Source organism: Marmota flaviventris, chromosome 2 (assembly GCF_047511675.1).
Source record: "Marmota flaviventris isolate mMarFla1 chromosome 2, mMarFla1.hap1, whole genome shotgun sequence".
NCBI lineage: Eukaryota > Metazoa > Chordata > Mammalia > Rodentia > Sciuridae > Marmota > Marmota flaviventris.
In genome coordinates this window covers 123,906,445-123,934,230 of record NC_092499.1, presented here as the reverse complement: position 1 = coordinate 123,934,230, position 27,786 = coordinate 123,906,445, and the positions used below count along the sequence as shown (strand labels likewise).

At 37.5% G+C, this 27,786-nt stretch overlaps 1 protein-coding gene across 2 annotated transcripts in view; it reads left to right on the top strand.

Moving 5' to 3' along the window:
* Mthfs (methenyltetrahydrofolate synthetase) overlaps positions 1–27,430 on the top strand; it is a 54,479-nt gene extending 27,049 nt beyond the window's left edge. For both annotated transcript variants that reach the window (XM_027926220.2, XM_071608543.1), the window contains exon 3: positions 26,617–27,430. In XM_027926220.2, coding sequence (XP_027782021.1) covers positions 26,617–26,849 — 233 coding nt within the window. In that variant the 3' untranslated portion in view covers positions 26,850–27,430. The remainder of the gene's footprint in view (positions 1–26,616) is intronic.
* Positions 27,431–27,786: the final 356 nt, after the last annotated feature.

Sequence of the window (27,786 nt, the reverse complement as noted above, 5' to 3'; positions counted from 1 at the left end):
TCCTTTTGATATTTGAAGAGTTATGTTTCTATCACTTTCAGTTCTTTTTTAAAGAAGTATTTATTTATTTTTATAGTTGTAGATGGAAAGAATGCCTTTATTTTATTTGTTTATTTTTATGTGGTGCTGAGAATTGAACCCAGTGTCTCACACTTGCTAGGCAAGCGAAGCACTCTGCCACTGAGCTACAGGCCCAGCCCTCACTTTCAGTTCTTGAGGGAAAATGTCTTGGAGGTTGTATGTTGGCACTTATGTTCCTGTATGTGCATGCTCACAAAACAGATTGTAGCCCCAGGGTTTGGCCCACTGAATAAATCTGCACATTTATGTTCTTTTCTGTGGTCTGCTTTGCTGTTTTGTAAACCTACTGTCTGTTATTCAGCTAATATTGTAGAGGTGTATACCTCAACTTTCTTTTTGTTAGTGGTTTCTGCCCAAATCTTAACTACTGACAAGAAGTTTTTCTTTAAGATCTATCCAGGACACTCTCTTAGACTATTTTTTGAAGGCCGTTAGGCTGCCTCTGAGAAGAATGGACTCAAACTTTCCATCAGGATAACAAAGGTAAACCTAATATTTGGAAGATGATCAAGGGGAAAGTTAGGATAAAAGGAAGACCTTGAACTCAAAACAGTGATCTTCGGACCCGTAATTAGAGCTTCTCATGGAAATAAACAAAAAACCAAAGCAAAACAAAACACAAATCATTTTAGTTTTGAGGACTGTCCATGTTCTTTCTGCTATATTTGTTCTTAGCCACTAGTCTATCAAAATGCTGTTGTAACTATCCCACAGGCAAAAAGGTGCTTCAGTTCCTTTTTTTTTTAAACATTTATTTATAAGGCGTTAAACTGCAGTGATTTTTCTCGTTTTGTTTACCTAAGATAAATTTAGGTTTGTTCCATATTGGTTCTTCTGATATTAGATATCAGAAGTTATCTTTTAGATATTATGTGTGGTTGTGTTAAAACCCAGCTTGAGAAAAAAGGGAAAAAGTTTTTTATTTAAAAAAAATTTTAATTTATTTTTATTTGTTTTTAGATATATACATGAAAGTAGAATGTATTTTTGATACACTATACATACATGACATACATGGAGTATAACTTATTCTAATTATTCTAATTAGGATCCCGTTCTTTTTTTTTTTTCATTGTTTTTGTAGTAGTGCATAGACAGAATGCCTTTATTTTTATGCCGTGGTAAGGATTGAACCCAATGCCTCACATATGCTGGGCAGTGTTCTGCCACTGAGCTACAGTTCCAGCTCCTGGATCCCATTCTTGTAGTTGTACGTGATGTGGAATTTCCCTGGTTGTGTATTTATATATGAACATAGGAAACCAATTCATCATACTGGAGTAGAAGAGAAAAATTTTAATTTGTCAGTTTATTTTGCCTGAATGGAGATTCTGAGGGGAGAAGGGAGTAAGTGATTATTATAGGAGATGCTAGAGGGAGCTTTGCTACTGTATAAAGAGTTTGTTTTCTGCATAGAACCAGATATTTTGGGGTAGAAGCTCTATAGCCTGGTGCCTTTGTTAGGAGTCATGGCCATACTCACCTTTTGCTTAGCACATGACATTGAGGGTAAGCTAGGATGGGGCTAAATGTGATTAAATTAACTTTGCACCAGGTGTCTAGTGCCCTAAAAGGGTCAAGATTTGCTCTTTGACTGCTTGCTACACTTAGATCCATCCTTAAGTACATGCCTGCTCCTTTGACTTGGAGCTTGATTGAAAGTTCTGAGGTGGCTTTCTGCCAGTTGTTCCCAAAGCAGGGAGCCTTTTCTTTAACATGAGATTCATTATTACTTTCCTTTTTTCTTAAAGTATGTCTTGCATAAATACCTCAAAGTGTCTGACATAGTTATGGCAACCTTCCCTGGTTTCTAACAGTAATAGATATACTTCTCAAGTTTATTTTTTTGCTGGTAAAGTAGAAAGTCAAATATGTGTGCTGAGGTCCTTATCTTGAATGTATTTTAAAATTTTTTTGAAATTTACCGTGGTACTGGGGATTGAACCCAGGGGCTCTCTACCACTGAGTTACATCCTCAGCCCTTAATTTTTTCATTTTACTTTTTTATTTTTAGATAGGATCTTGCTAAGTGGCAGAGGCTGGCCTTGAACTCCTGCCTCAGCCTCCAGAGTCATTGGGATTACAGATGTGTGCAATATTTATTTATTAACAATGACAGTTTCACATGTTGAGGTGTCTTTCTATTTTGTCTCCTCAGGATGAAAATTATATATCTTTTACAAATCAAGGTTTTCTTTGTGAACAGTGGGAGTTATATGATTGATAACATTTTTGATTTATCTGCAAAAGGTTACTGAATATTTTCTTTTATTATGAAACTCCTTCCCCTGAAACAAACAGCAAACACATTATAGTATTTGGAAATTTGCCTGGAGTGAACAGTCAATCTTTTTGGCTGTTTATTTATTTTTTCTTACTTTAAGAATGTAAGTAGTGAATTTGGTGTCAACATAACCTTATATACAAACAGTGATATGATAAATTGTGGTATAAAGGTGTATTAAGAAAGGGGGGATAGTAGAGGATAGGAAAGGGAAAAAAAAAAAAGAATTGTGATGTGGGCTGGGGATGTGGCTCAAGCGGTAGCGTGCTCACCTGGCATGCGTGCGGCCCGGGTTGGATCCTCAGCACCACATACAAACAAAGATGTTGTGTCTGCCGAAAATTAAAAAATAAAATATTAAAATTCTCTCTCTCTCTCTCTCTCTCTCTCTCTCTTTGAAAAAAAAAAAGAATTGTGATGCAAAAAAAATAAGAGAGCTCATATAAAATGGCATAATTTGGCGTGAACATACTGTATATACTGAGTTATGAAAACCTGTGCTGTGAATGGATAATTATGAAATTATTGTCATGTATGTAAGAAAAAAAAAGGAATTAGATAAATGAAAGTCAGGATCTGAGTCCCATAATCAGTTATGCACACTGTGTATTTTTTTATTTCTTCCTAAAATGTTTTCTCTGTTCACTCATTGTGAGCCCTACCATATGTAGCCCTGTGCCAATATGGAGTACTAAGTTAGCATAAGACCCTGGGCCCTGCTTAAAACAGTAGTTTCTTACCCTTTATTGATGGAAGAACCATGAAATGTGTAAAGATTTGTGAAAACTCGGTTTCTGTTGATTTAATCCTAGTGGGCAGAGAAAGTGAGGTAATTGTCTCCGAAAGAACTTTTGTGTAGAGGTAGTCATCTGGATAAATTATTAGTACTTACCTTTTGAGTGTCAAGTTCTAAGGATTATGCTAAGTGCTTCTACATATGTAATGGCAGTATTCATCACATTATTACATCAGTTTTGCAGATAAAGAAAGTAAATCTTACGGATTTCCAATTTTCCCAGCACCATTTGTTGAAGAGGCTATTGTTTCTCCAATGTACGTTTTTGGCACCTTTGTCAAATATAAGATAACTGTAATTATGTGGGTTAGTCTCTGTGTCCTTTATTCTGTACCATCTTAAAGCCCTATCTCTCACCATGCACACAACTCAACTCAAAGTGGATAAAGGACCTAGGAATTAAACCAGAGACACTGTTAGAAGAAAAAGTAGGCCCAAATCTCCATTGTGTTGAATTAGTCCCCAACTTCCTTAATAAGACTCCTATAGCACAAGAGTTAATATCAAGAATCAATAAATGAGATTGATTCAAACTAAACAGCTTCTCCTCAGCAAAAGAAACAGTCAGTGAGGTGAACAGAGAGCCTACATTTTGGGAGCAAATTTTTACCACACGCACATCAGACAGAGCACTAATCTCTAGCATATATAAAGAACTCAAAAAGCTAAACACCTAAAAAACAAATAACCCGATCAACAAATGGTCCAAGGAACTGAACAGACACTTCTCAGAAGATGATATACAATCAATCAACAAATATTTGTTGAAAAAATGTTCAACATCTCTAGCAATTAGAGAAATGCAAATCAAAACTCCTCTAAGATTTCATATCACTCCAGTCAGAAAGGCAGCTATTAAGAACACAAACAAAAATAAGTGTTGATGAGGATATGGGGGAAAAGGCACACTCATACATTGCTGGTGGGACTGCAAATTAGTGCAGCCAATATGGAAAGCAGTATGGAGAATCCTTGTAAAACTGGGAATGGAACTACCATTTGACCCAGCTATCCCTCTCCTCGGTCTACACCCCAAAGACTGAAAAACAGCATACTACAGGGACACAGCCACATCAATGTTTATAGCAGTACAATTCACAATAGCTAAACTAAACTAGTGGAACCAACCTAGATGCCCTTCAGTGGATGCATGGATAAAGAAAATGTGGTATATATACACAATGGAATATTATTCAGCATTAAAAGAGAATAAAGTCATGGCATTTGCAGGTAAATGGATGAAGCTGGAGAATATAATGCTAAGTGAAATTAGCCAATCCCCAAAACCAAATGCTGAATGATTTCTTTGATTTAAGGATGCTGATCCATAATATGCTGTGGTAGGGGGATGGGAGGATCAAATGAACTCTAGCTAGGGCAAAGGGGAAAAGGGGAGGGAGGGGTGGGGAGAGGGCATAGGGATAGGAAAGACGGTGGAATGCAGTGGTCATCATTACCCTGAGTACATATATGAAGACACGAAGGATGTGACTCTACTTTGTGTACAACCAGAGATATGAAAAATTGTGCTCTCTATGTGTAATATGAATTGTAATGCATTCTGTTGTCATATGTAACAAATTAAAATTTTAAAAAAGTTCATAATAACAAAAAAGAAAGTAAGTCTTAGTGCATTATTGATGAACATGCTGCAAAAGGGTTTCCTGCCAGGTCTGCTTTATCCAAAGACATGTTCTTTGTGGGATAGTATTCTCTGCCTTTTGATGCTGCCATTGTGTACCTTGGATTTGGGTAAAGGGAGAACATGCCTAGCCTATCAGTTAGAATTAGAGTTGGCTACATATGCCATAAAACCCCATAATAGCAGTGAGATACTTGGAAAAGAAGTCTGGGAGTACTAGTAATAGTCTATGGCTGTCTTGGAGGTCTTGTAGTCATGTGGGACAGATCTTGTCACATATACTGTATGGCCCAGCATAGCATTTCAAGCTTCAGTTTTTAATTTTGATTCCAGACAACAGGAGGAAATAGAAGGTGATGGGGACAAAAAGAACATCCTTTATCATGTAAGTCCTATTTGCCAGAACTTTGATATAAGGCCATCCATAGCTGCCAAGGGAGCTGAGAAATGTAGTCTTGCAGTGGGATTCATGGCCTTCTTACTAACATCCTGATCTACTACTGAGGAAAAAAGGGAGAGTGCAACCAGCAGCTCTTATTACACTCAGCTCCAGGCAGTTTGTGATTCAGTGCATGATCCTGGAGGCCCACATCATGAAATGTATCATATGCCATGCATGAAGGTTTTGAACTTTATTATGCATGTGAGTTATTGAAATACTTTAATCAGGGGAGTGATGTGATCATTTCTGTATCTGGGAAGCTTGTTTTTCTGGCACTAAGGAGGTCAGACTGGGCGAGATGAATGAAGCCTAAAGAGATTAGGAAATCTGATAGAATGGAGTGGATTTTTATACATGCAGAATATTGAGTATCCAGGCCATGGAACTGACCATTTAAGACTGTTTAGAAACAGCCTGGCTTTGCTATCTGTGATGCTCTTCAGTGAGGTTGAGAATGCTGGAGGGAGACCAGTTTGGTGGGGGGTGGGGAGCATATCATGAATACCATTTCAGGTGGCTTGGGGCCTCTGGAGATGCTGGTATGTAACCTGTTGGGTGTATACATCTGGAGGTCAGGAAATAGTACATACTGACTCAGGATTTTCTGAGAATGGTAAAGGGGCAAGACCTGAAATTAAATAGGGAGCCTGGTAGCTAGTATGACAAATATAGGGCAGACCAACATTAATCCCTTCTAGATGAGGTTTTTTAGAGCATGAAATGTTTTTGAAATTATTTTCTAGACTAGCATAACTTATAAATATAAAGGCAGTTAGCTTTTTTTCCCCCTGCTATTGCTGTTGAAAGTGAGAAAGGGATGCCTGAATAAGGAATGGTGTCTTTAGATAAGACACCATTTATTAGGGCTGATGTGATTGATGAGAATGGGAAATGAGAAATACAAGAACTGCCCTGCCATTCACCCATCAGCTTTTCCAATGTCTCCTTCTGAAAGGAATTATTAGCTTTGTACATTTAGCTGCATGTTCAGTTTGTGATAAACCACAAGTAAAAGCAGTTTTTACTAGTTGCTTCCAGGTAAGATTTGCTTCTTTTGTATTCTTTGTAGATTTAGCAGGTAAAATGAAAAAAATGCTGAGTGAAAGGATGATTTTACTTATATTGTATGTAAGTTCATTTTTTTTTTTTTTGGTGGCAGGAAGAAGCTGCCAAATCTTAAAATGAGAATATAGTCTTTGAATATCAAAACTGGATTTAATACACAGTTAGCCATTTTGGCCAACCTTAAGTTAACCATAATACATTTTAGTCTGTTTTGATGTTTAAAAAACAAACAAAACCCAAACAAACAAAAAAGAAAAGCTCTCAACAATAGGACATTCATTCATTCATTCATAAAAGTAATTATGTGCCCATGGTAAAGAATTTAAATGGCTTAGAAGGGTATGAAATGAGTAAGTCTCACCTCTTGTCTCTCTACCCTATTCTTCAAAGTCATCCATTGTTAACATACTTTTGTATCCCTCTAGATCTATATGTATTCTGTAGATATGACAGGTAAGTCATCTATATTTTGTTCCGCATCTTGCTTTTTTATAGTTAATAAACCTTAGAATTCTTTTAACAGCAGCACCTGTAGATCTAGCATAGAAATTTTTTCTTTTTTTTGTGTGTGGTGCTAGGGATTGAACCCAGGATCTTGCACATGCCAGATGAATGCTCTACCACTGAACTATATCCTCAACCCTAGCATAGGGCTCTAAATGTTTCCATAGTATTGATATGCTCTGATTTATTTAAGCAATCTTCTGTTGATAGACATGTAGATTGCCTTTGTTTTTAAAATATTAAAATAATAGTAAATAATAACAAAACAACAACAACAACATCATCCAGGTAGATTTTTTTGCATACTTACGCAAGTAAGACCATAGGACTGATTGCTATCACTAGGGTGGCTCTGATTCTTAATTACTATTATTATTTTTTTTTAGTTATAGATGGACTTAATATCTTTATTTATTTATTTTTATGTGGTGCTGAGGATTGAACCCAGTGCCTCACATGTGCGAGGCAGGAGCTCAACCACTGAGCTACAGCCCTAGCCCCTCTTAATTTTTTATAGATGTTTCCATTTTGTTTTTCAAAAAAGGCAACTCTACTTGACATACCTGTCACCAACACATGGGTGTGTAGACTTTTCCTTGAGTGAATGCACAATTGAAATAACAAATAAAGAAACACTAATGACTATTTACTGTGTGCCAGGCCCCTGTGATGCCCTAAAAACAAAAAGATGAATAAGGGACAGTGGTCTCTGATCACAGGGAGCTTAATATTTTGAGAAAGAACAGATGTATGGAGAGAGGATGTAGAGTGGATTAAGGCGCAGGTTTTGGTTTCAGACAAAGCTGGGTTTACTTACTGATAATGTTGTATGCTAGCTTAGTGGTCACGAGTAAGTACCTGACTCTAAGCCTCTGGCCCTTCATTTGAAAATCAAGACAATATCTGCTTCACTGGATTGTTTTGAAAACTAAATAAGAAATTTGCATAAAGCTTTATAGTATAGTGTCTGTTACATAATAAGTGCTGATGGTAATGATGATGTGATAATGATGACTTAATACACATGAACTAGTGATTTCAGTCCTGGTGCTAAGGATTGAAGCGGTGATGTGCCCAGAGTGCTCTAGGGACCTAGGATGGAGAGTTCTTTTTGCCTAGAAGTACTTTGGAAGGCTTCAGAAGAGCAGTCATATCTGAGCTAAATCTAATTGTGAATACAGATTGAGTATCCCTTATGTGAAGTGCTTGGGACCAAAATATTTTGGAAATTTTGAATTTTGGAATATTTGCAAATTCATAATGAGATATCTTGGGGGTGGAACACAAGTATAAAACAAAATTCACTGTGACCATATGTATCTTATACACATAGAGTGAAAATAATTTTACATAATATTTTAGTATGCCTGTAATCCATACTTGAGATCAGGTGTGGAATATTTCACATGCAGCAATCAAAAAGTTGCAGATTTTGGAGGATTTCAGATTTCAGGTTTTTGAGTTAGGTACATTCTACCTGTAGTAGTTTGCCAGGAGATTATATCAGGAAGAAGCATGCGCCTTTTAATAAAATTTTTAAGTAAGTATGTTGTAGCACCAGGAAACTTCACTAATATATTGAAAAAGTTTGCTAATATTCTCAGAAGAAATTTATTTAGGGTGTCTTATGACCCCTGCTGCTTGGATTTTCAGCCCTAGAAGAAGCTTAGTTTTGTTGTGTTATTGTTTCTGGTTTTGTTTTGAAGAATTGATCAAAAGGATGATTATTAAGTTTTGTTTTAATTTCCTCCTCATTTCTTTTTAAAATTACAGTGGTCAGAATATGATTGTTATGGAAAAAGATAAAATATGTAGGCTTTTGTTTATTTTATAACTTTTCTTCTTGACTTTTTAAGAATGTTTTCATTAGTGAATTATTGTTATACATCATAGTAGGTATTCATTTTGACAAATTCATAGTTGCATATAGCATATATGGTTTGCTCCATTTCAGTCCCTAGTATGTCTCTTTTCCCTTCTCTCCTCTTTTCCCAACTTCCTTCCTCTGCTCCATTGGTCTTTTTTCTATTTATTTATTTCTTCATTATAATTTGGGCATTATAATATCATGCATTGTGATATATTCATAAATGTACAGATCATAATTTAGTTAACTTCATCCCCTAGTACTTCCCATTCCCCTTCTCTTTTCCTTCCCCCTTTCCTGTCTTTATTGCTTTTTCTCCCTTCTATTTTTGTGATATCCCCTTGTTTAAATTCCCCTTTTGTCTCTAGCTTTCATATATTAGAGAAAAAATTCAATCCTTGACTCAGTTTGGCTTATTTACCTTAGCATGATGTTCTCCAGTTTCTTCCACTTAACTGCATTTCCTCTTCACTTCTTCAAATGACACAACTTAGCAAGTGACATAATTTCATTCTTTTTTTTGTGACCGAGTAGAATTCCATTGTGTATATATGCCAAATTCATCTACTGATGGGCACTAGACTGGTTCTATAATATAGCTATTGTGAATTGTGCTGCTATAAAAATTGATATGCACGTATCACAGATAGTATGCTGATTTTAGTCCTTTTGGATAAATACCAAGGAGTGGGATAGCTGGGTCATATGGTAGTTCCATTCCTAATCTTTTGTGGAGTCTCAGTACAGCTTTCCATAGTGGTCGTCCTAATTTGTAGTCCCACCAACAATGTATAAGTGTGCCTTTTCCCCCACATCCTCACCAGCAATTGTTGTTATTTTTGTTCTTGATGATTGCCATTTCAACTGGGGTAAGATGAAATTTCAGTGTACTTTTGATTGCATCTCCCTCATTGGTAAGGATGTTGAACGTTTTTTCTTTCTTTTTTTTTTTTGCCATTTGAATTTTTTGTTTTGTGAAATATCTCTTTAGAGCTTTCATCCATTTATTGAGTGAGTTATTATTATATTTTTTGGTGTTAAGTATTTTGAATTCTGGTTATTAATTCCATCAGAAGAATAGAAGAGTAGCTGGCAAAGATTTTCTCCCATTTTGTAGGCTCTCTTTTCATGCTCTTGTTTTTCTTTGCTGTGCAGAAGCTTTTAATTTAATGCCATCCCGTTTATTGATTCTTGATTTTATTTCTTGAGCTTTAGGAGTCTTGGAAGTTAGTGCCTGTGCCAGCGTTAAGAGTGTTGTCCCTATATTTTGTGCTAGCAGTTTCACTGTTTCTGGTCTAATTCCTTGAACTTTGATCCACTTAGAGTTGATTTTTGTGCAGGGTGAGAAGTAGGGATCTAGTTTCATTTTTCTACATATGGATATACAGTTTCCCCAACACCATTTGTTAAGAAGGCTATCTTTTGGGCTGGGGACATGGCTCAGTGATAGAACATTTGCTTGGCATGTCTGAGGCCCTGGGTTTGATCCCCAGCATGGGACAGAGAAGAAAAGACTATCTTTTTTCCCAACATGTTTTTGGCACCTTTGTCAAGAATCACATGACTGTATTTATGTGGGTTTCTCTCTGTGTCTTCTATTCTGTTTCACTGGTCTTCCCTTCTGTTTTTATCCCAACTTATGCTGTTTTTGTTACTGTAGCTCTGTAGTATAACTTAATTTGAGGTCAGGTATTGCGATATCTCCAGTGTTGTTCTTGCTGCTCAGGATTGCTTTGGCTATTCTAAACCTTTTATTCTTCCATATAAATTGTAGAACTTTTTTTTCTAGTTCTGTGAAGAATGTCTTTGGTATTTTGTTGGAAGATTGCATTGATTCTGTAGATCACTTTTGGTATATTGCCATTTTGATAATATTAATTTTGCCTATCCATGAAAATGGTATGTATCTTCTAAGGTCTTCTTCAATTTCCTCAGTGCTAATTTATAGTGTTCATTGTAGAATATTTCACCTCCTTAGTTAGATTTATTCCTAAATATTTTATTTTTTGGAGGCTATTGTGAATGAAGTAATTGCTTGATTTCTTTCTCAGCATATTCACTATTGGAATATAAGAAAGCTATTGATTTTTTTTTAGAGAGAGAGAGAGAGAGAGAGAAAATTTTTAATATTTATTTTTTAGCTTTTGGCGGACACAACATCTTTGTTTGTATGTGGTGCTGAGGATCGAACCCAGGCCGCACGCATGCCAGGTGAGCGCGCTATCGCTTGAGCCACATCCCCAGCCCCGCTATTCATTTTTATATGTTGATCTTGTAGGCTTCTGCTTTACTGAGGTTGTTTATCAGATCTAGATGCCATTTGGTAGAGTTTTTTGGGTCCTGTAGTTATAGAATCCTGTCTCCAGAAAATAGACATAGTTTGATTTATTTTCTCCTTTGTACCCCTTTAATTTCCTTCTTTTGCCTGGTTGCTCTGGCTAGAGTTGAAATATATTGGATGGGAGTGGTGAGAGTATTCCTGGTTTTAGAGGAAATGCTTTCAGTTTTTCTCCCCGCAGTAAGATGTTAGCTTTAGATTTGTCATATGTAGCTTTTACAATGTTGAGGTAAGTTCTTTCTGTCCCTAGTTCCTTCAGTGTTTTTAACGTGAATGGGTGCTGAATTTTGTCGAAAGCCTTTTCTGCATCTTTTGGGATGATCATGTGATTTTTGCCCTTCTTTCTATTTATGTGATGAGTTACATTTATTGGATTTACATATATTGAACCAACCTTGAATCCTTGGGAAGAATTCTACTTGATCATCATGTACAGTCTTTTTTGTCATTTATAAAGCATTGTTTTTTTACCCCATTGCTCTTGGGAATTTTTTCTTTCTTTCTTTTTTTTTTTGGCATTAATTATTTTCTGAATGGTAAGAATTTCTTATGTTTTAAAATATTAACAATTAGTCTGTCATATGGTTAATATGTCATGGTTAATGTGATGGTCATTCTGTGAACAGTTACTATTCATTTAAAAATTTCTTCTTAATTTTGTGTATGGTTTGTTTTGGGGGAGACAGAAATGTTTACAGTTTTATGAGTAAAGTCCATTAATCTTTTTTGTAGGATTTTTTTTTTTTTGCCTTTGTCTTCATTTTTAGGAGATCTTTCATTCTTTCTTCTTGAGATTTTGGAAGTCTCCACTACCTAGTATTTTATTTCTTTACTATTGAAATGTTAATTCCTTTTGAATTTGGGTTGATATGTTCAGGGAGAGAATGTAACTTTTAAAAATGATAGCCTGGTGTTCCAGCACCATTTATTCAATTATCTATCTTTTTTTTTTCCTCTTTGATTTGAATGTTACCATTTTTATTTTATGAACTAAATTCTTGTATATGTTGGGGTCTGGTTTGAAAAATATAACTAGCTATTCTTTTGTCTTGATACTGGGTATTGAATCCAGGGCCTCCTATATGTTAAGGAAGTACTCTACCACTGAGCTTCGTCTCCAGCCCCATACTATACTTACATACTCACTTTACAAATGAGCTTGAAAATAATTTTGTTATTTCTCCCTCAAGGTCTGCTTGAGATCTTGATTGGGAGTAGTATTAAATTTGTAGATTAATTTGGGAAGAAATGGATTTCTTTATAATATTCCTCCTTCTTTTGGAATATGATACATTTCTTCATTTATTCAAGACCTGTTCTGTTTCTTTGTAAATGTTTTTGTTTTTAGTCATGTTGTTTCTATTCATTTCCTTTAAATGTATTGTTATTTGTTAAGTGTATTCTTAATTAATTTATATTTGTTGTTATTATAAATGGATATTTTCCATTATATTTTAAAGTTGAGTTTTTTTTTTGTGGTGTTGGGAATTGAACCCAGGGCCTTGTGCATGCTAGGCAAGCACTCTACCAACTGAGCTATACCCCCAGCACCTAAAGCTGGTTATTTGTTTTGTAAAGGAAAACATAGGAGCATAGACTCAAATTTCCAAAGGGAACCAGGAGTCTCTGAAGTAATTTTAAGGTTATTTTCCTCAAAATTTTCTTAAGCTTGATAAAATCAAATATTAAAAAATTGATTTCATAAGAAACATACATCCTTGATAACATGTTTTCAAAATGAGAAAAATGAGGTTTTTAAAGGCTATTTCTTAGATGGATTAAGTAGTGTTCTCAATTTCCAGTAGATGTCACTGTTTCACAAATTTATTAGTCTGAGGTGGTGGTTTTGCCTACAGTCTCCAGCATTTATATATCCTCAGTCATTTACTCAGCATTCTGGGGATCATTTGAACTGGAAGGCATTTGTAGGTAGGAGAATAAGTCTAGATGGCAAATGACTTGTCCAAAGTCACACAGTCAACAGTGAGGCTAAACCCTAGGTGTTCTTATTTTCAAGATCTTCTCCAAAAGAATGATGAAATATAGTCACCAAAATCATTGAAAACAAAAATGCAGCTTTTAGTCCAATGCATAAGTTATATTTTGGAGGAGGGGAAGCAGATGGTTTTCAATTTTTGGGGGTAGGCATACTCTCTAGGAATAAGAGGCTAGATTCTTGGATTATAATAATAATAATTGGGTGAAACTAACTGAAAACAGCTGGCTGAAAATAGTTACTTGAATGTAGAATTACTAAATGTGAAATTGATCTTTGATATAATGACCTGATCTTCATAACAACCATGGGACTTGTGGTGTGTGTGTGTGTGTGTGTGTGTGTGTGTGTGTGTGTATACATACCTGTATAATATCAATAGAATAACTCCCACCCCCTCTCTGCATATAGCTCCACTAGTTGAATTTGAGAAAAATGATATAAATTATTCAGTTCTGTCTGTATTGAAAAATACTGGCAAGGAATCTATAATTTTTTTCAATGAATATATCAAATAATAGAAAAACTTTGTTTTATGGTCATTAGACAAATCATGGCAAAGAAGTCAGGAGAACACTTAGGGGAAGCTTTAAACAAAGTTATAAAATAGTCAGTATGTCCATTTCAAAAAAGCCTCCTTCTGATAGTTCAGATAAATCAGCTGACTCCACTCTATCAAAATCTGCTTGTGGAAAAGGATGTAGGACATTTGATCATTAGCGAGGAGGAGGGAACCTACCAGAGTGCATTAGTAAGTACCTACAAACAGCTCTGATGCCATTGCTCACTGGAATTTAGAGTAGCCAAAGCCTGTGGGAAGGTGAAGGAAGCAACTGTGAGTTGAGTGTAAAGGAAGGGCAGGATTACAAAAGCAGAGACTCAAAAGGTGGGACACACATATAGAAGGCTGGAAACTCAGCTTGGCTCCCTGTAGCTAATGTTGTCTACTTCATTTTCCTCTCAGAGGTTGACCAAGAGATACATTGGTTCCACCTGCAGGGTTAAGTAGATTTCTTACTCTGCCACTGGAAGCATTTCTCAGTATGGTTTCAGTGCATCCTTCTAGGCATCTTGCTTTAGTTTCAATAAGTCCTTCCAAAGGGAACCAGTTACTGGCTCTGAACACATGCCACACTTATCTAAATCTGTACTTTTGTTCACTCTGTTTTTATTATGTCTCATGTGCTATCCCTGCCTCATCCTGATTTTCAGGATCCTACTCATTTTTTTTATCATTCACATCACACAATTGCCCCCTCCTTAGTGGTTATTTCCCTCTCCTTGAAGAGATATAACTTTCTTCCTTTTTACTTATTTCCTGTTACTTACATTACTCTACCCATTAATTCAGTTACTTAATTCTCTCTTTACATCAACTTACTAGGCAAATTTTTAGGTGGGCAAATTGTTAGGTCTTTTTTTTTTTTCTTTGAAATTTTTTTTAGTTGTAGGTGGACACAATACCTTTTAATTTTATTTATTATTTTATTTATTTATGTGGTGCTGAGGATCGAACCCAGGGCCTCACACATGCCAGACGAGTGCTCTACCACTGGGCCCCAGCCCCAGCCCCCTTGTTAGGTCTTTATTGATAATTACTTGTCTCTACCGTCTACGTATTTCTATGGACAGGGCCTTCCGTGTATCTAGTTATTGGTCTTGGCTATTTATTGACCTGATTTCATTGGTTATTTCCCTTTGTAAATTGGTGCATTATAATTATACATAATAGTGGGATTTGTTGTTACATATTCACACATGAATATAACATAATTTGGTTAATTTTATTCCCTAGTACTCCCCTTTTTCTACCCCCCTCTCTCCTCCTTGTCCCTTTTCTCTACTCTATTGGTCCTTCCTTCTATTTTCATGATCCATTGAATTTTGATTGAGGGAAAAGCCTTCAGAATTTTTTTCCTCCTTCCTCTTTTCTGTCAAGCTGCTCTTGCAGGTTTTAGGGAACATTAAGGGTTTCAAGAGCAAGTTTCTTACCTACCAGAAAAAGACTTATTGAAGCAGATAATAAGGCTAGCTGGAGTGAAAAAAGCACTTGGAATTCACTAGAAAAGGACATTATATAAAATCCAGGTGCTATTATTTCAAAGCAGTAGGTTACTTTATCTTAGACTTGCAGTAATAGAATTTTTGTAGATGGCACAAGGCTCATATTAGTCGAGCTATGAGTCCTCCTAGATTTGGAGGAAGAGAGCAAGCAGAAGAAATATAATGGACCATGTAATTTTGTTTTAGTTAAATGTATGGAACCAGAGAGGTTACAGGACTTTCAAGTGCCTATTTAATGTCTTGGTAAAACAAATGGTGGAAGCCAGGGAGAAGTTTCCATTTTGCTAAGTTCCTAAGACATAGAAATTACACAGTGCTATAATTATTTAGAATAATGACTTTGAGAACTTGTCTTCTAAAAAGTGAGAAAAATAGCAAGAGCTCCAAAAGCACCATTATATTTCAGTATCTGAAGAAATTGTTCTTCACTGCTCTCAAGAGAAAACCAGGCTTTTCTTTTCTTTCTTGAGTGCAACCTCATGTAAACTTGTGCCACAGGATAGGCTGCCCTTCAGTCTTCCCCCAATGTCTCATTCTTTTCCTTTCTTTATTTCTTTGTTTTATTATTGCAGTAAAGAAACACATAGCATAAAATTCACCATCTTAACCATTTTTAAGTGCACAGTACAGTAGTGGTAAGTAAGTACATTCACATTATTGTGGGAGAGATCTAGAAATTTTCATGTTACAGACCCCAAACTCTTACCCCATTACCCATTAGACAACTGCTCTGTTTCCCCCTCCCTCCAATCCCTGGCACGCACCATCACTTTCTGTTTCTGTGAATTTGACTGCTTTAAACACCTCATGTAAATGGAACCTTTGTGACTTATTTCTTAATTGTGTCACATACAAGTGAGAAATTTTTCTTAAAATTTTTAGAATCATTAAGCTTTGATTTAAAGAGATCTGAGAATCTGAAGAGTTCTATCTGCCCATTTTTTCCATCAGTTTCTCTAGTTTTTTCTTTTAAACTGATTTCTTCTCAGTTTTCCTGTTTATTTTAAGTCTATTTTATTATTAATAATGGTGAAAGTATCCTAAACTCAGAGCCAAAATAGATGTCACATTTAGATACTGTTATTGGGATTAGACTGATGCTGCCAAGGATCTTACTTGCTGTGTTTTTGCCTATCTGCAGCAAAGATAGTTTAATTGTTTTCTTTCAATAAGATTTATTTTGGTCAATATATGTTAAGAAAGGATAAGCTGAAGTATTGACTCCTGCTCCCCACCCAGAACCTTATGGTAGATGCCCTAAAGCAGGGGTTGGCAAAGCCTTCTTTCTAAAGGGCCAGATAGTAAATATTTGGGGCTTTGTGGCCTGTGCTATGTCGGTTGCAGTGATTCGATTCTGCTGTCATAGTGTGAAAGCACTATTCAGCAGTGTTCCAGTGAAACTTTATTTGGAGCCAGATTTGGCTGCCAGGCTGTAGTTGCAAATCCCTGTAGTTGAAGTATTGGGACACCCCATCCCACTTCTGTGGTCCTTAGCACCTAGCTTGGCATCTTTCATGTACAGTTGTAGTCGCTGTTTATGGTGATGGTGATGATGATGGTGATGAAAATAAGGTAAATCAAATTATTTTTACCTGTTGAAATTTGGACATATTTCCTAAACAACACACTGGTCAAGATATAATAAAAAACACAAATTTAAGAAAATTGCTCACATGTTTTACATGTATCTTCTAAAGAAGACTGAAAATTTTTCTTGGTATTCATAAAAATTATTTCTTTTTTGAAAGAAGAATAACTTTTTTTTCTGATTACAAAGATATGACATAAATAAGAAATTAAAAATGGGGGGGGGATAAAAAAATAAATTAAAAATAAGCCACCTCATCAAACCCAGGAGTAACACTGATATGTTTAAATCTTGCTGGATCCCTTCAGTAGGCCTCCTTTGATCCCACAGTCTGTCTTTTCACTTGCTGAGTACTCAGAATGTCAATTTGTGTGTGTGTGTGTGTGTGTGTGTGTGTGTGTGTACCCTACTATACCAGGAGGCACCAGTAGAGATTGGAGTGTGCCAGAGAGTGAGGTAGGTGTTGATCTTTCCCACCCCAATGCATTGTCCACATTGCTGTCCTGTAGTCCCTCTAATTGCAGCTGTTTTGGGACCATAGCCATGCTCACCCTAGCCCAACCCCTTGCACTTTCAGGCTTAAGGGTAGTCAAGGCTTCCTAATAGTTACTCTGAAAGTCCTGTTCACCGTTTAAGTCATTCTTTTATCAGACTCCTCTCATATCCTCAGTTTGTGTGCCGTCTGTTCCTTGTCATGGCCCTGACCTGACTGGTATAGATGCTGTGATCAATCTGCGTGAGCATATCTCTAAGGCAGGTAAGTAGAATTTACTCTCCAGGCAGGGAACAAGGAACTCCTGTACTTCCCTAGAGCTAGAGTGCCAGAGCTCCACTTCCAACTCTGACATTACTACCATATGACTTGAGCACATTGCATCACCTCTTTGGTTTTCCCATTTGGAAAAAGTGGATCGTAATGTCTGCTTTAGGGGACTGCTGGACAGTTCAAATGAGGATGTGTCTGTGAAGTTGTTAGAGCAGTGTCTGGCACTTGGCGAAAACGCTGAGAGACAGTGTAAAAGAGCAATTCCATTGTTCTTGGTTTGTAAAAAGATACTCCTCAGAGGATTCTCTGTAAAGGGAAAGGCCATTTGTAACAGATGAATGGTTTCCCATTTCACCTGTGTCAGAGTCTACATTTCAGAGAGTCATTATGGCTCCTGCTTTCCTCTGGGCTTTAGTAGTCTCTTGTGGATGTCTCTAACTGACAGAAGGTGGCAGTAGAGAGCCAGGCCTGCTGACGGGAGGTGGTTTGAGCTGATAGAAAGTCTACATAACTTTTGGAAGGGTGTTATGATTCGAAAGAAAATAATTTTCAGAGTCAGAAAAAAGAGAATAGATATTACTCATATCTCTAAGTATAATATAAGTTAGCATTTACTAGAGTTTTTGCATACTTTATTTACTTACTCACTCTACAAAGCAGGTGGTATTATCATTCCCATCTTAAGGAGAGATTCAGTACCTTGACTAATATTTCTTAGCTAATAGTGGTACTTGTAGGATTTGGATCCAGACAGTCTCTCTAGAAGCCCATACCTCAACTTCTGGGCTAAACTGTCTCCAGGGCTCTTGTCCTTGACAGACTAGAAGGTTGACATTTAGAGAGTATTTAAAAGTATTTTGTTTTATGTGCACATGGTAAAAACTTTTATACAGAAGTAGTGTGAAAGTATAAAGTACCCTTTTCATCCAAGTCTTTACTCTAGAGATGGTCATTCTCCTGATATATTCTTGTGGAAGTGTACTGACATTATAGGGAGAAGTGTGATTGGTCCTCATAGTTCATCTTAGCTCAACTTCTGTCTTGTTGACCTTGCTGTCTAGGCTGTCTGCACTAGGTTGGAGGCCTGTCTCTCAGCAGTTAAGTCACCACATTGCCATTCAGCCTTCTTTTTTCTTTGCTTTCAGCTTTACCCAGAAGAGTCTAAACTCCAGTCACCTCCTACTTTCTTTATTTAAACACATAGTGTCCATAGTGTTGAGTAAAAACCTCAGACTCATAATGCTCTTAGGTTTTTAAATGTAAGGCTCTGTATGCTTTAAATGTAAATCTCCGTATGATTGTCTTATATTCTGAATATCTCATTAGCTGATGAACAGAAGGACCTGTCATACCCAGGAATATTAGGAGAAGGTTATCTTACATGGTGTTCGATACTTGTCCCCAGTGCTCTTGTGACAAATGCAGTCCCTGTATTTTTTTTTTAAAGAGAGAGAGAGAGAGAGAGAGAGAGAGAGAGAGAGAGAGAGAATTTCAATATTTATTTTTCAGTTCTTGGCGGACACAACATCTTTGTTTGTATGTGGTGCTGCTGAGGATTGAACCCAGGCCGCATGCATGCCAGGCGAGCGTGCTACAGCTTGAGCCAAATCCCCAGCCCCCAGTCCCTGTATTTTGATGCAAACCTGGGTGCCTGTGCTAAAAGAAAGGATTTTATAATACCAATGCAGACATGATCAGTTGTGAAAAATCATGTCTTTAATAGATGATTCTTGCTATAGCATGCTTGATTCTACATGGAGATTCCTAAATGACAAAAATATATTGGGACCAAACATGGCAGAAAAAGTGAAGGTACATTTACAATGTAATTTTAAAAAAATTGCCAGTCCACATTAGGTGTGTGTTAGTGTTTAGTTGGCTCTTCTTTAAGTGCATTATAGATTTATAGGGAAGCATGTTTTTTCAAAATATGATTTTTATACATAATCAGAGGTTGAATATGTTTTATTAATTATAGTCTCTTAATGGTTTTGTTTATTGCCTTTGTATGCTCTGCACTGTTTTACTATGAAGAGCTAGTGATTCAAGGGGGTCATGCTTCAGTCTGTTATTTCTAAGGCAACCATAATGAGTTCAAAGTATATTGTATTGATTTTTGAGAGTTCTCCCACAAGAGCTATCATGAATTATTGGTCCTGTATTTTATTTTAGGATTTCACCTTCTTCATGTTTTGGAAGCATGTTTGATGGAAGTGCATGTGTCTCAGTAGTCAGGTGCATGGCCTAAGAAGGCATGCAGGAATTTATTAAGTTGATGTTTGGTGTTAATAGCTCAGGGACTATATCATAATATGCCTATTTATTCTAGGTTTAGGTGAAGGCAGTTTTGACTATTGTTTTGTAGCTAATACATGATGGTGCTGAGATTGAGACCCACACATCCTGCCTAGAAGCCTGTGTACTCCACCTCTCCTCTCTTCTGATTCTTAAGGTACTTGGCCTTATTATGTTCCCTCCATCTCTTTGCTTAATCTCACCTGTATCTTTTGTCAGTAAGATCAGTGTGTATTGTTGAATCATTACTCACCTGGGAGAGCCTCATCTCTTAGGAGCTGAATAACCACAAGGAGAAAGTTGACCTCTGAGCATTTGTGAAATGGATATGATAATCTCTGCCCCCCACTGCCTTACTAGTAGATGTCCTGACCAGCTGGTTTTATTCATCCTTTGAAACCTAGGGTTGCCTGTCACCTTGTAGGCACTTCCAAAATGCTAATTTCAGTGCTCTTCTAGAAGCAGCACTTTGGTTTAGAGTTAGATGTCTCGTGGGATGGTCTGAATAGGTGACTACTTGGGTATATCAGGACTCTAAGATAAATATGGTGAAATAATCACTTGTTATAACCCTTACTCTTATTCTTTGTTTTAACACCTCTTTGGGTTCCTGGAGTGAAGGGAGAAGGATTTCTACTTCTTTGTGGATCGTACGCATTGTGCAGTGTGGGATAAGAGCTGGTTACACTTAAGTGAGTGGAAAGGAAGACTTGGTGAAAATTGAACTGAGGTTAACATGATGATTGTTATGATAAGAAAAAGAGTGGAAGGACCTCAGGAATGGAGAACAGTTTAGGAGGAGTTAAGGTACATGGACAGGAAATCATGAGGTGAGTTTGTGGGACAATGAATCAGTCCATTTAATGGGCATTACCAGAGTGCAGTGAGAGATGGTGTGGGAAGGTAATGCGAATGAGATTGCAGTGGGTTCTACATACCTGGTAAGAGGGTTTGGATGTTATCTTTAAGAGGTTGTGATTGGCTAAATATTTTGAGCAAAGAGGAACCAGGATGAATTCTGCATTTTAGGTTGGATTTGGACCAGAAGTAACTAGAGGTGGGATAACCAGGTGAACTTTCAAGAGAATTGGTACATTCAGAATTAAAGAGTAGAAGAGAGAACTCTGGCCATATTGCAGAAGGTTAATTTTGGAGAATGTCCTAAGTCATGAAGTTCCTATGAAATGTACGTTAAAAAAAATTAGAAGGAGAAAGGGAAGTATAAAAATAGTACTGTTATACCTGTTGAAAATAGAAAGTTGCATGCATATCCTGGGCTGTAACACTTGTTATTTTTGGCTTTCTCTTAAGTATTATGGCATAGATAGTCTGCTGTCCAAACCTACATTCTGAAGATCTCAGGACAGGGAGTCTGAGCTTAGGGCATCTGAGGAGGTGTCAGTGGCCTAGCTGCTGCCTCACTAACAGAATTAAAAAGAAGGTTTTGTGAAAGTTGAACTGAATCCTCAGAGCCTAGTGCTTCAGAACTAGGAATGAGGAAAAGTATTTATAAAATTCTTTTTCATTTCTTTCCAAGGCCCACTTTCTATGTGTTTTTTTCTTTTTTCAACGAAGATCTTGCAGCTTGGTGTCTATTCCCATCTCCCTAGTGATTGCCAAATCTAATAGATACTTTTATGTCCTCTGCTTACTTGTCCATTCTGCCACTTGTGACACTATCTCCACGTCTCTGTTTCTGAAACTCTCTTCCTTTACATTCTATGGTGGGGTTTAGCAAACTGCAGCCCCAAAGGTCACATCTGGCCCTCTTCCTGTTTTTATAAGTAAAATTTGATTGGAACACAACTACAGTTATTCATTTATATATTATCTATGACTGGGTTTACAGTGCACAGCAGAGTTAAGAAGTTGTGACATAGACCTATGGCCTGCAAATTATTAATATATATATAATAATTTATATAATAATAATTAAATAATTATTAATTTAAAATTAAAATTATTACTCTTGGACCTTCACAGGAAAAAACTGCTGATTCCTATTCTATAACCTCACTCTCCTTTGGTTTTCTTGCTGTGTTGAATCCTAGAGCTGGGAGCCAGTTCTAATGTAAGATTGTGAAAGCTCAGATTAAAAATTGACTTGAAGTACTAGGGCTGGGATTGTGGCTCAGCGGTAGAGTGTTCCCCTAGCACTGGCAGGACCCAGGTTCGATTCTCAGCACCACATAAAAATAAAGGCATTGTGTTGTGTCCATCTACACCAAAAAAAAAAAAAAAAAAAAAAAACTGACTTGAAGTACTGAAGGAGCACTACTCTTTTCCTTGCCAGTTGGTTCAAGTAATAGTGCCTGATATTTATTCATATAAAAAAGAAAAACTAGGGCTGGGGTTGTAGCTCAGTGGTGGTTGCCTAGCAGATGTGAGGCACTGGGTTCAATCCTCAACACACATAAAAATAAAGGTATTATGTCCTTCTGCAGCTAAAAAAAATTGAAAAAAAGAAAGAAAAAAGTATCATAGTAAATATAAAGATCATAAAAGGCACCTTGCTGGGGAGTTTCTTAGCATTATCTAATTTCATTTCCAGGACCAGTTCTGTTTTGCAGATGAAAATATTAAAGCAAAATTGGGCAGTGCTCTTGACCACACAACTAAGATAGCCCTGTGGCCCTTGCTCCTAACCACCACTCCAGCCTGCCTTCAGAGGACACCACTGTCTTAGAGCAAATATAGTATGTGGGACTGGGTCAGTTTTCCAAGGTTAGTTTGCAGTTTTGGAGTACAAAGTCACATTAGAAAACTAGAAATACAGGAGAAAAAGGGTTTTTATCCTTTCCTTTCCTGAGTTTTAACTTTGTGATAATTTACAGTGGGTCTAGGATCTTTCTTTATTAGTGGGCATGGCCCAGGGTGGGACCAGCTTGTGCACAGGAAGCTCATTGAGCCAGTATGTTGAACCTGTGCATCATCATCATGCCACACTGATTCTTCACCTTTGCAGGTTGGTGGCAGAAGAATTCTACATAGTGTTATGAATATGTGAAGAGCTCCACGTGTGTGTGGTGAGTGTGTGTGTGTGTGTGTGTGTGTGTGTGTGTAATGAAGTAATGCATGTGATGATGGTGCTAAGGCATAGGGAGAACTTCAGGGGTAACAACAAATGAATGAAATCAAGCAAAAAATGCCATATGTGTTTTAGGAAAATGCTTGAATTCACCAAGTAGCAGAAGCAGTAGACCAGGAAGGGCATTCCAAAGAAGTGAAGCCAGGGGCAACAAGAGGTGCCCCTGTGGTTGAATGGAGAAATTAGCAATCCTGTGGGCAGGAGGTCCAACAGCCAACATCCCAAATAGGACGTCAGGACCCCCATCCGCCTATGAAGGGCCATTTCAGAGTCTTGAGTGACCTAAGACTCCAAAGGCTATTCTTTTTCTTGCTTAAGCAGAGCTCTCTTTGAACTGGCAGCCATGCAAGGATATACTTATATCATTTTGTTTTTCCCTAATGTTGCCACCTTGATCTGAATCTATATGCCTTGGAGTTATTAAAGTATGGGATGTCATGCCAGGATTGATCCATTTGCAGATAATACACTCATCTTTCAGGATTCCTTTGGCCTAGAATTCTATTAAAATTCAAGCATGAAGGATGAGTTGGAAAAAATTATGGCCTACAAGGAAATTTGCTGTCCAGGAGGGTAGACAAAGACATATACAACCAGCTGTAGGACAAGGTAGACTTCAGAGCTGTAATTGTAGTACAGGGAGTAACAAGAATAGAGGGAACAAGATTAATTATAACTTGAGGGAACTAGAATTTTGTTTTCTTACCTTTCTGTTTCTTTTCTTTATTCTCCCTTTTTTTTCCCCAAGAGCTTAAATGTGGCTGCTCCAAAAATTTGCCCTTTTTTTCTTATGTTTGAGTTAACTGGAAATCTTAACCATTCTGTTGGCTTCCCTTTTGCTCTGCCTTTAAAAAAAAATGTGTTAAATAGCATATGAGATCTACCCTTCTAAAATTTTTAATTGCATAATAAAGTTGTATTAATTATAAATGTAATGTTATAGAGCAGATTTCTAGAGTATTTTCTTTTTGTATGACTAAAACTCTGTACCTATTGAACAGTAGCTCCCCATTTCCATCTTCTTCCAGCCTCTGGCAACTGACATTCTACTTTCTGTTTCTAAAAGTTTGATTACTCCAAATACTTCATAGAATTATAATCATATTGTATTTGTTATTTATTTATTTATTTCGGTGCTGGGGATTAAACCTCATGTATGCTAGACAGGCACTCTACCCCTGAGCCACATCCCTAGCTCCAGTGCATGTCTTTTTGTGTCTTACTTCTTTCACTTACTGTAATATCCTCAGAGTTCATTCATGTTGTCCCATATTGCAGAATTTCCATCTTTTTCATAGCTAAATAATATTTCATTGTATGTGTGTACCACAGTTTATTTATCCATTTATGCCACAATGGACACATAGGCTATTTCTACTTATTAAATATCGTGAATAATGTTGCAATGAGGATGGAAGAACAGAAGTCTTCCTGAGACTCTGATTTCAATTATTTGGATGAATATTCAGAAGTGGAATAACTGGATAATATGGTAGTTCTGTTTTAAAATTTTTAAATATATTTTTAGTTATAGATGGACACAGTATCTATCTATCTATCTATCTATCTATCTATCTATTGTGGTGTTGAGGATCAAACCCGGGGCTTTACATGTGTGAGGCAAGTGCTCTATCACTGAGCTACAACCCCAGCCCTCTGTTTTTAATTTTCAAAGGAACTTATATACTGTTTTCCATTGCAGCTCTTCCATTTTATACTTCTGCTAACAGTGCACAAGGGAACTGCACACTCATTTCTTCTGCTGCTCTTCAGCCTGATTCTTCTGTCCTAGCAAATAAACTGCCTTCCACTCTCTTCTCATCACTCTGCACCTGCCTCCTTTCTTTCGGTTCTGAAACATGTTCAGTTATGACTTTGACATGTCCTTAAAAGTCCAGGTCAGGTTAACATTCTCCATGCCTCCTTCCCTGACCACCTAGCTAGAATTACTTTTCTTCTGCTGAAGACCCATTGTGTCTATTGCTTTTGGGACAACTGGCAGAGATTGTTGCTTTACACTGGAATGGATTTTACATGTGTATGTTTTATGTTAACTGAACTGCCATCTCCTTAAGAGCAGAGATTGTGTGCCCCCACCTGTCAGTCCCTCAGAGTATTTTACAAAACAACTTTCCATATTGTAAAGAGGCCAGGAGTCCTAGGAAGGTGTGTGAGTGTGTGTTCTAGGTTTAGAAGACAGGAGCTGAACTTTAATCCTGAGTAGGCTCTGCTAACAGACAAAGCACAGGTCAGTGTCAATCCTAAGAGAAAATGAGCTGGACAGGAACACAGATCAGTGACCAGGGCCCTTTAGTAAGTGGGGATTAGAATGGACAGGCAGGTTTACATAGGAAGGTCATGACTGTAACCTGAGATCTGCTCTGCTGGATTTTGGCAAGCAGGGTTGACAGGTGTTTGCTGGGAGCCAGAGAGAAGCTGTGTTAACCCCACAATTCTGCAGGAAGTCAGAACAGCTGCTGAAAGCAGGGGCCGACCTAGCTGGCAGTCTGACCATCTCCAGTAATATCCTGTTCTGGAGAGTTCTTGTCTTCCAACCCAGTGTAAGGCAACAAAGTTGTCTGAGTGGTTAGTCCATGACTAATCTGTAGGTCATCTAGAAGCCCCCACAAAAGCTTTTAGGAGGCCAAGGTCCAATACAGGAAGGCCTCAGGGGAAAGCATTGGGCTAGACACCTCACTTGGCTCTTGCACTAGTCCTTGTCTTTGTCCTTGTCCTCTCTGCCAGAGGTTCATAATATCCACAGAGGTCTTCCACCTAGTGACCATTATTATCTATTTTCATAGACTCCCACTCTAAGAACCTGCCCTTTACCCTGAGCTCCAGCAGCCTGCTGTATCCTGATGATGCCATGCCAATTTCTGGTCCCTGTGTTACCTGGGAAGATTCCTGCCAGGTGACTGGTTATGGGACCTCATTTTGTACTTACGCAATGTCCCAGAGTAGGCCAAAACCTGCCTCATGTGCATCTGGGGAAGCTTGAGAACCTGGCCTCACCTCTCCAGGGGGATGGGAAGTGAAGAGAGGTAGGTTGTCTGAGCTGCATGGTACCTCTCCTGCTCGCTGTCCTTTTCAGCTTCTCCCTCACCCTTTCCCACTCCTCCAGCTGTTATTATCCTGGGGCAATGGTTCCTAAACCTGACAGATATGTAGAATTATCTGTATGTTAGAAAAAAGGAAGAAGTTCTTAGGCTGTATCCTCAGAGAGTCTCTTTAGGGCATGGGAATCTGGCATTTTTACATAAGATATACATGAAAGAACTGCGGAAGGATGGATGAAAGACTTACTGAGTTGCTGAGTAATTATTTCTTTCTTTGTCCAGCTCTTCCCCCTGCTCCCCGGACTTTCTACAGTGATCATATATTTCTTTAGGAATCAGAGAAAGAATAGATGTCATTAAAAATAAAAATCAGGGGCTGAGGTTGTGGCTTAGCAGTAGAGTGCTCGCCTAGCACGTGCAAGGCCCTGGGTTTGATCCTCAGCACCACATAAAACTAAATAAATAAAATAAAGGTATTGTGTCCAACTACAACTAAAAAAAAAAAAAAGGAAAGAAAGAAAGAAAACCAGGGGCTTGTGTTGTGGCTCAGTGGTAGAGCATTAGCCTCGCAAATGTGAGGCACTGGGTTCGCTCTTCAGTACCACATACAAATAAATAAATAAAATAAAGCTATTGTGTCCATCTACAACTTAAAAAAAAAAAAAAAGAAAACCACATTTCATTCCAAAGTGATCTTGCAGAAACTGCTAATCCTCTCAAATTTATTCCTTTTTTCCACAGGGGGACTTGATCTCATCTTCATGCCAGGTCTTGGGTTTGACAAACATGGCAACCGGCTGGGGAGGGGCAAAGGCTATTATGACACCTACCTGAAGCGCTGTCTGCAGTGTCAGGAAGTGAAACCCTACACCTTGGCCTTGGCTTTCAAAGAGCAGATTTGCCTGCAGGTCCCAGTGGATGAACATGACATGAAGGTAGATGAAGTTCTTTACGAAGACTCTTCACCATCTTAAGACCAGATGACTACAGCCAAATAATCAGTGTTTTGTATCAGAGTTAGGAATATATGTATATTTTTTCCTGTGTCAAAAATTAATTGAAATTTCACATTAAATTGAATATGGACTCGGATAATTTTTAGTGTAAATATGAAATACCTAATATTAAATTGTCTTTTGAAATCAATATAAATGTGAATACTAGAATATTGATTAAAATGGAGGCTATCACCATATGATTTTCAACATAATTTCCTGGTGTTAATGTGACAAGTTGATCTCTCGGTTTTGCAGTTTAAGTTAAATATTTATGAGGAACTGTGTTCTAACTCAGAGTGTGAGAGGAAGGTAAACACATGGTGGGTGGACACTGTATTTCATTTTGGCCTGTCATGGGCCTGGCCAGACATACAGAGACTTGGAGCTTATTAATTGATTTGTCGGTGTTTGTTTTAGGTACCAAATTTCCTGATAATATTGTACTTCTTCATCATGATTTCATTTACTCACCCTGAAATCTGATGTTTGGCACTTTGTAGTTGTTGGTGGTTAATGTATGAAAATTTTTGATGATTTAAATATTTTCATTTAACTGATTGGTCTCTCTCCCTGTTTTGTGTGTCACTTTAAGATCTGATATAAGTTAGGAATTGTGTCTGTTTGCTCATGGGTTCTGTTTTGGAAAATGAAAGTTGCTGTGAGCTGAAGGTTGGCAGATGGCCTCACAGCTAGATTGTGGTAATTTTGTTGGTGGGGGAGGATTTGGTTATCACCAGAAAACCCAGGAGTCTTCCTGGACTCCACTCTCCTCTCATTTCCTACCTCCTGCCTGTCACCAGCTCCTATTGATCTTGCCTCCAAAATGCGTCTTACATCTGCTCTCCTCTCCATTGTCCTGCTGCTGCTTTTGTCCAGCCCCTCAGCATTTCTAAGTGGAATTAGGCAAGCGTCT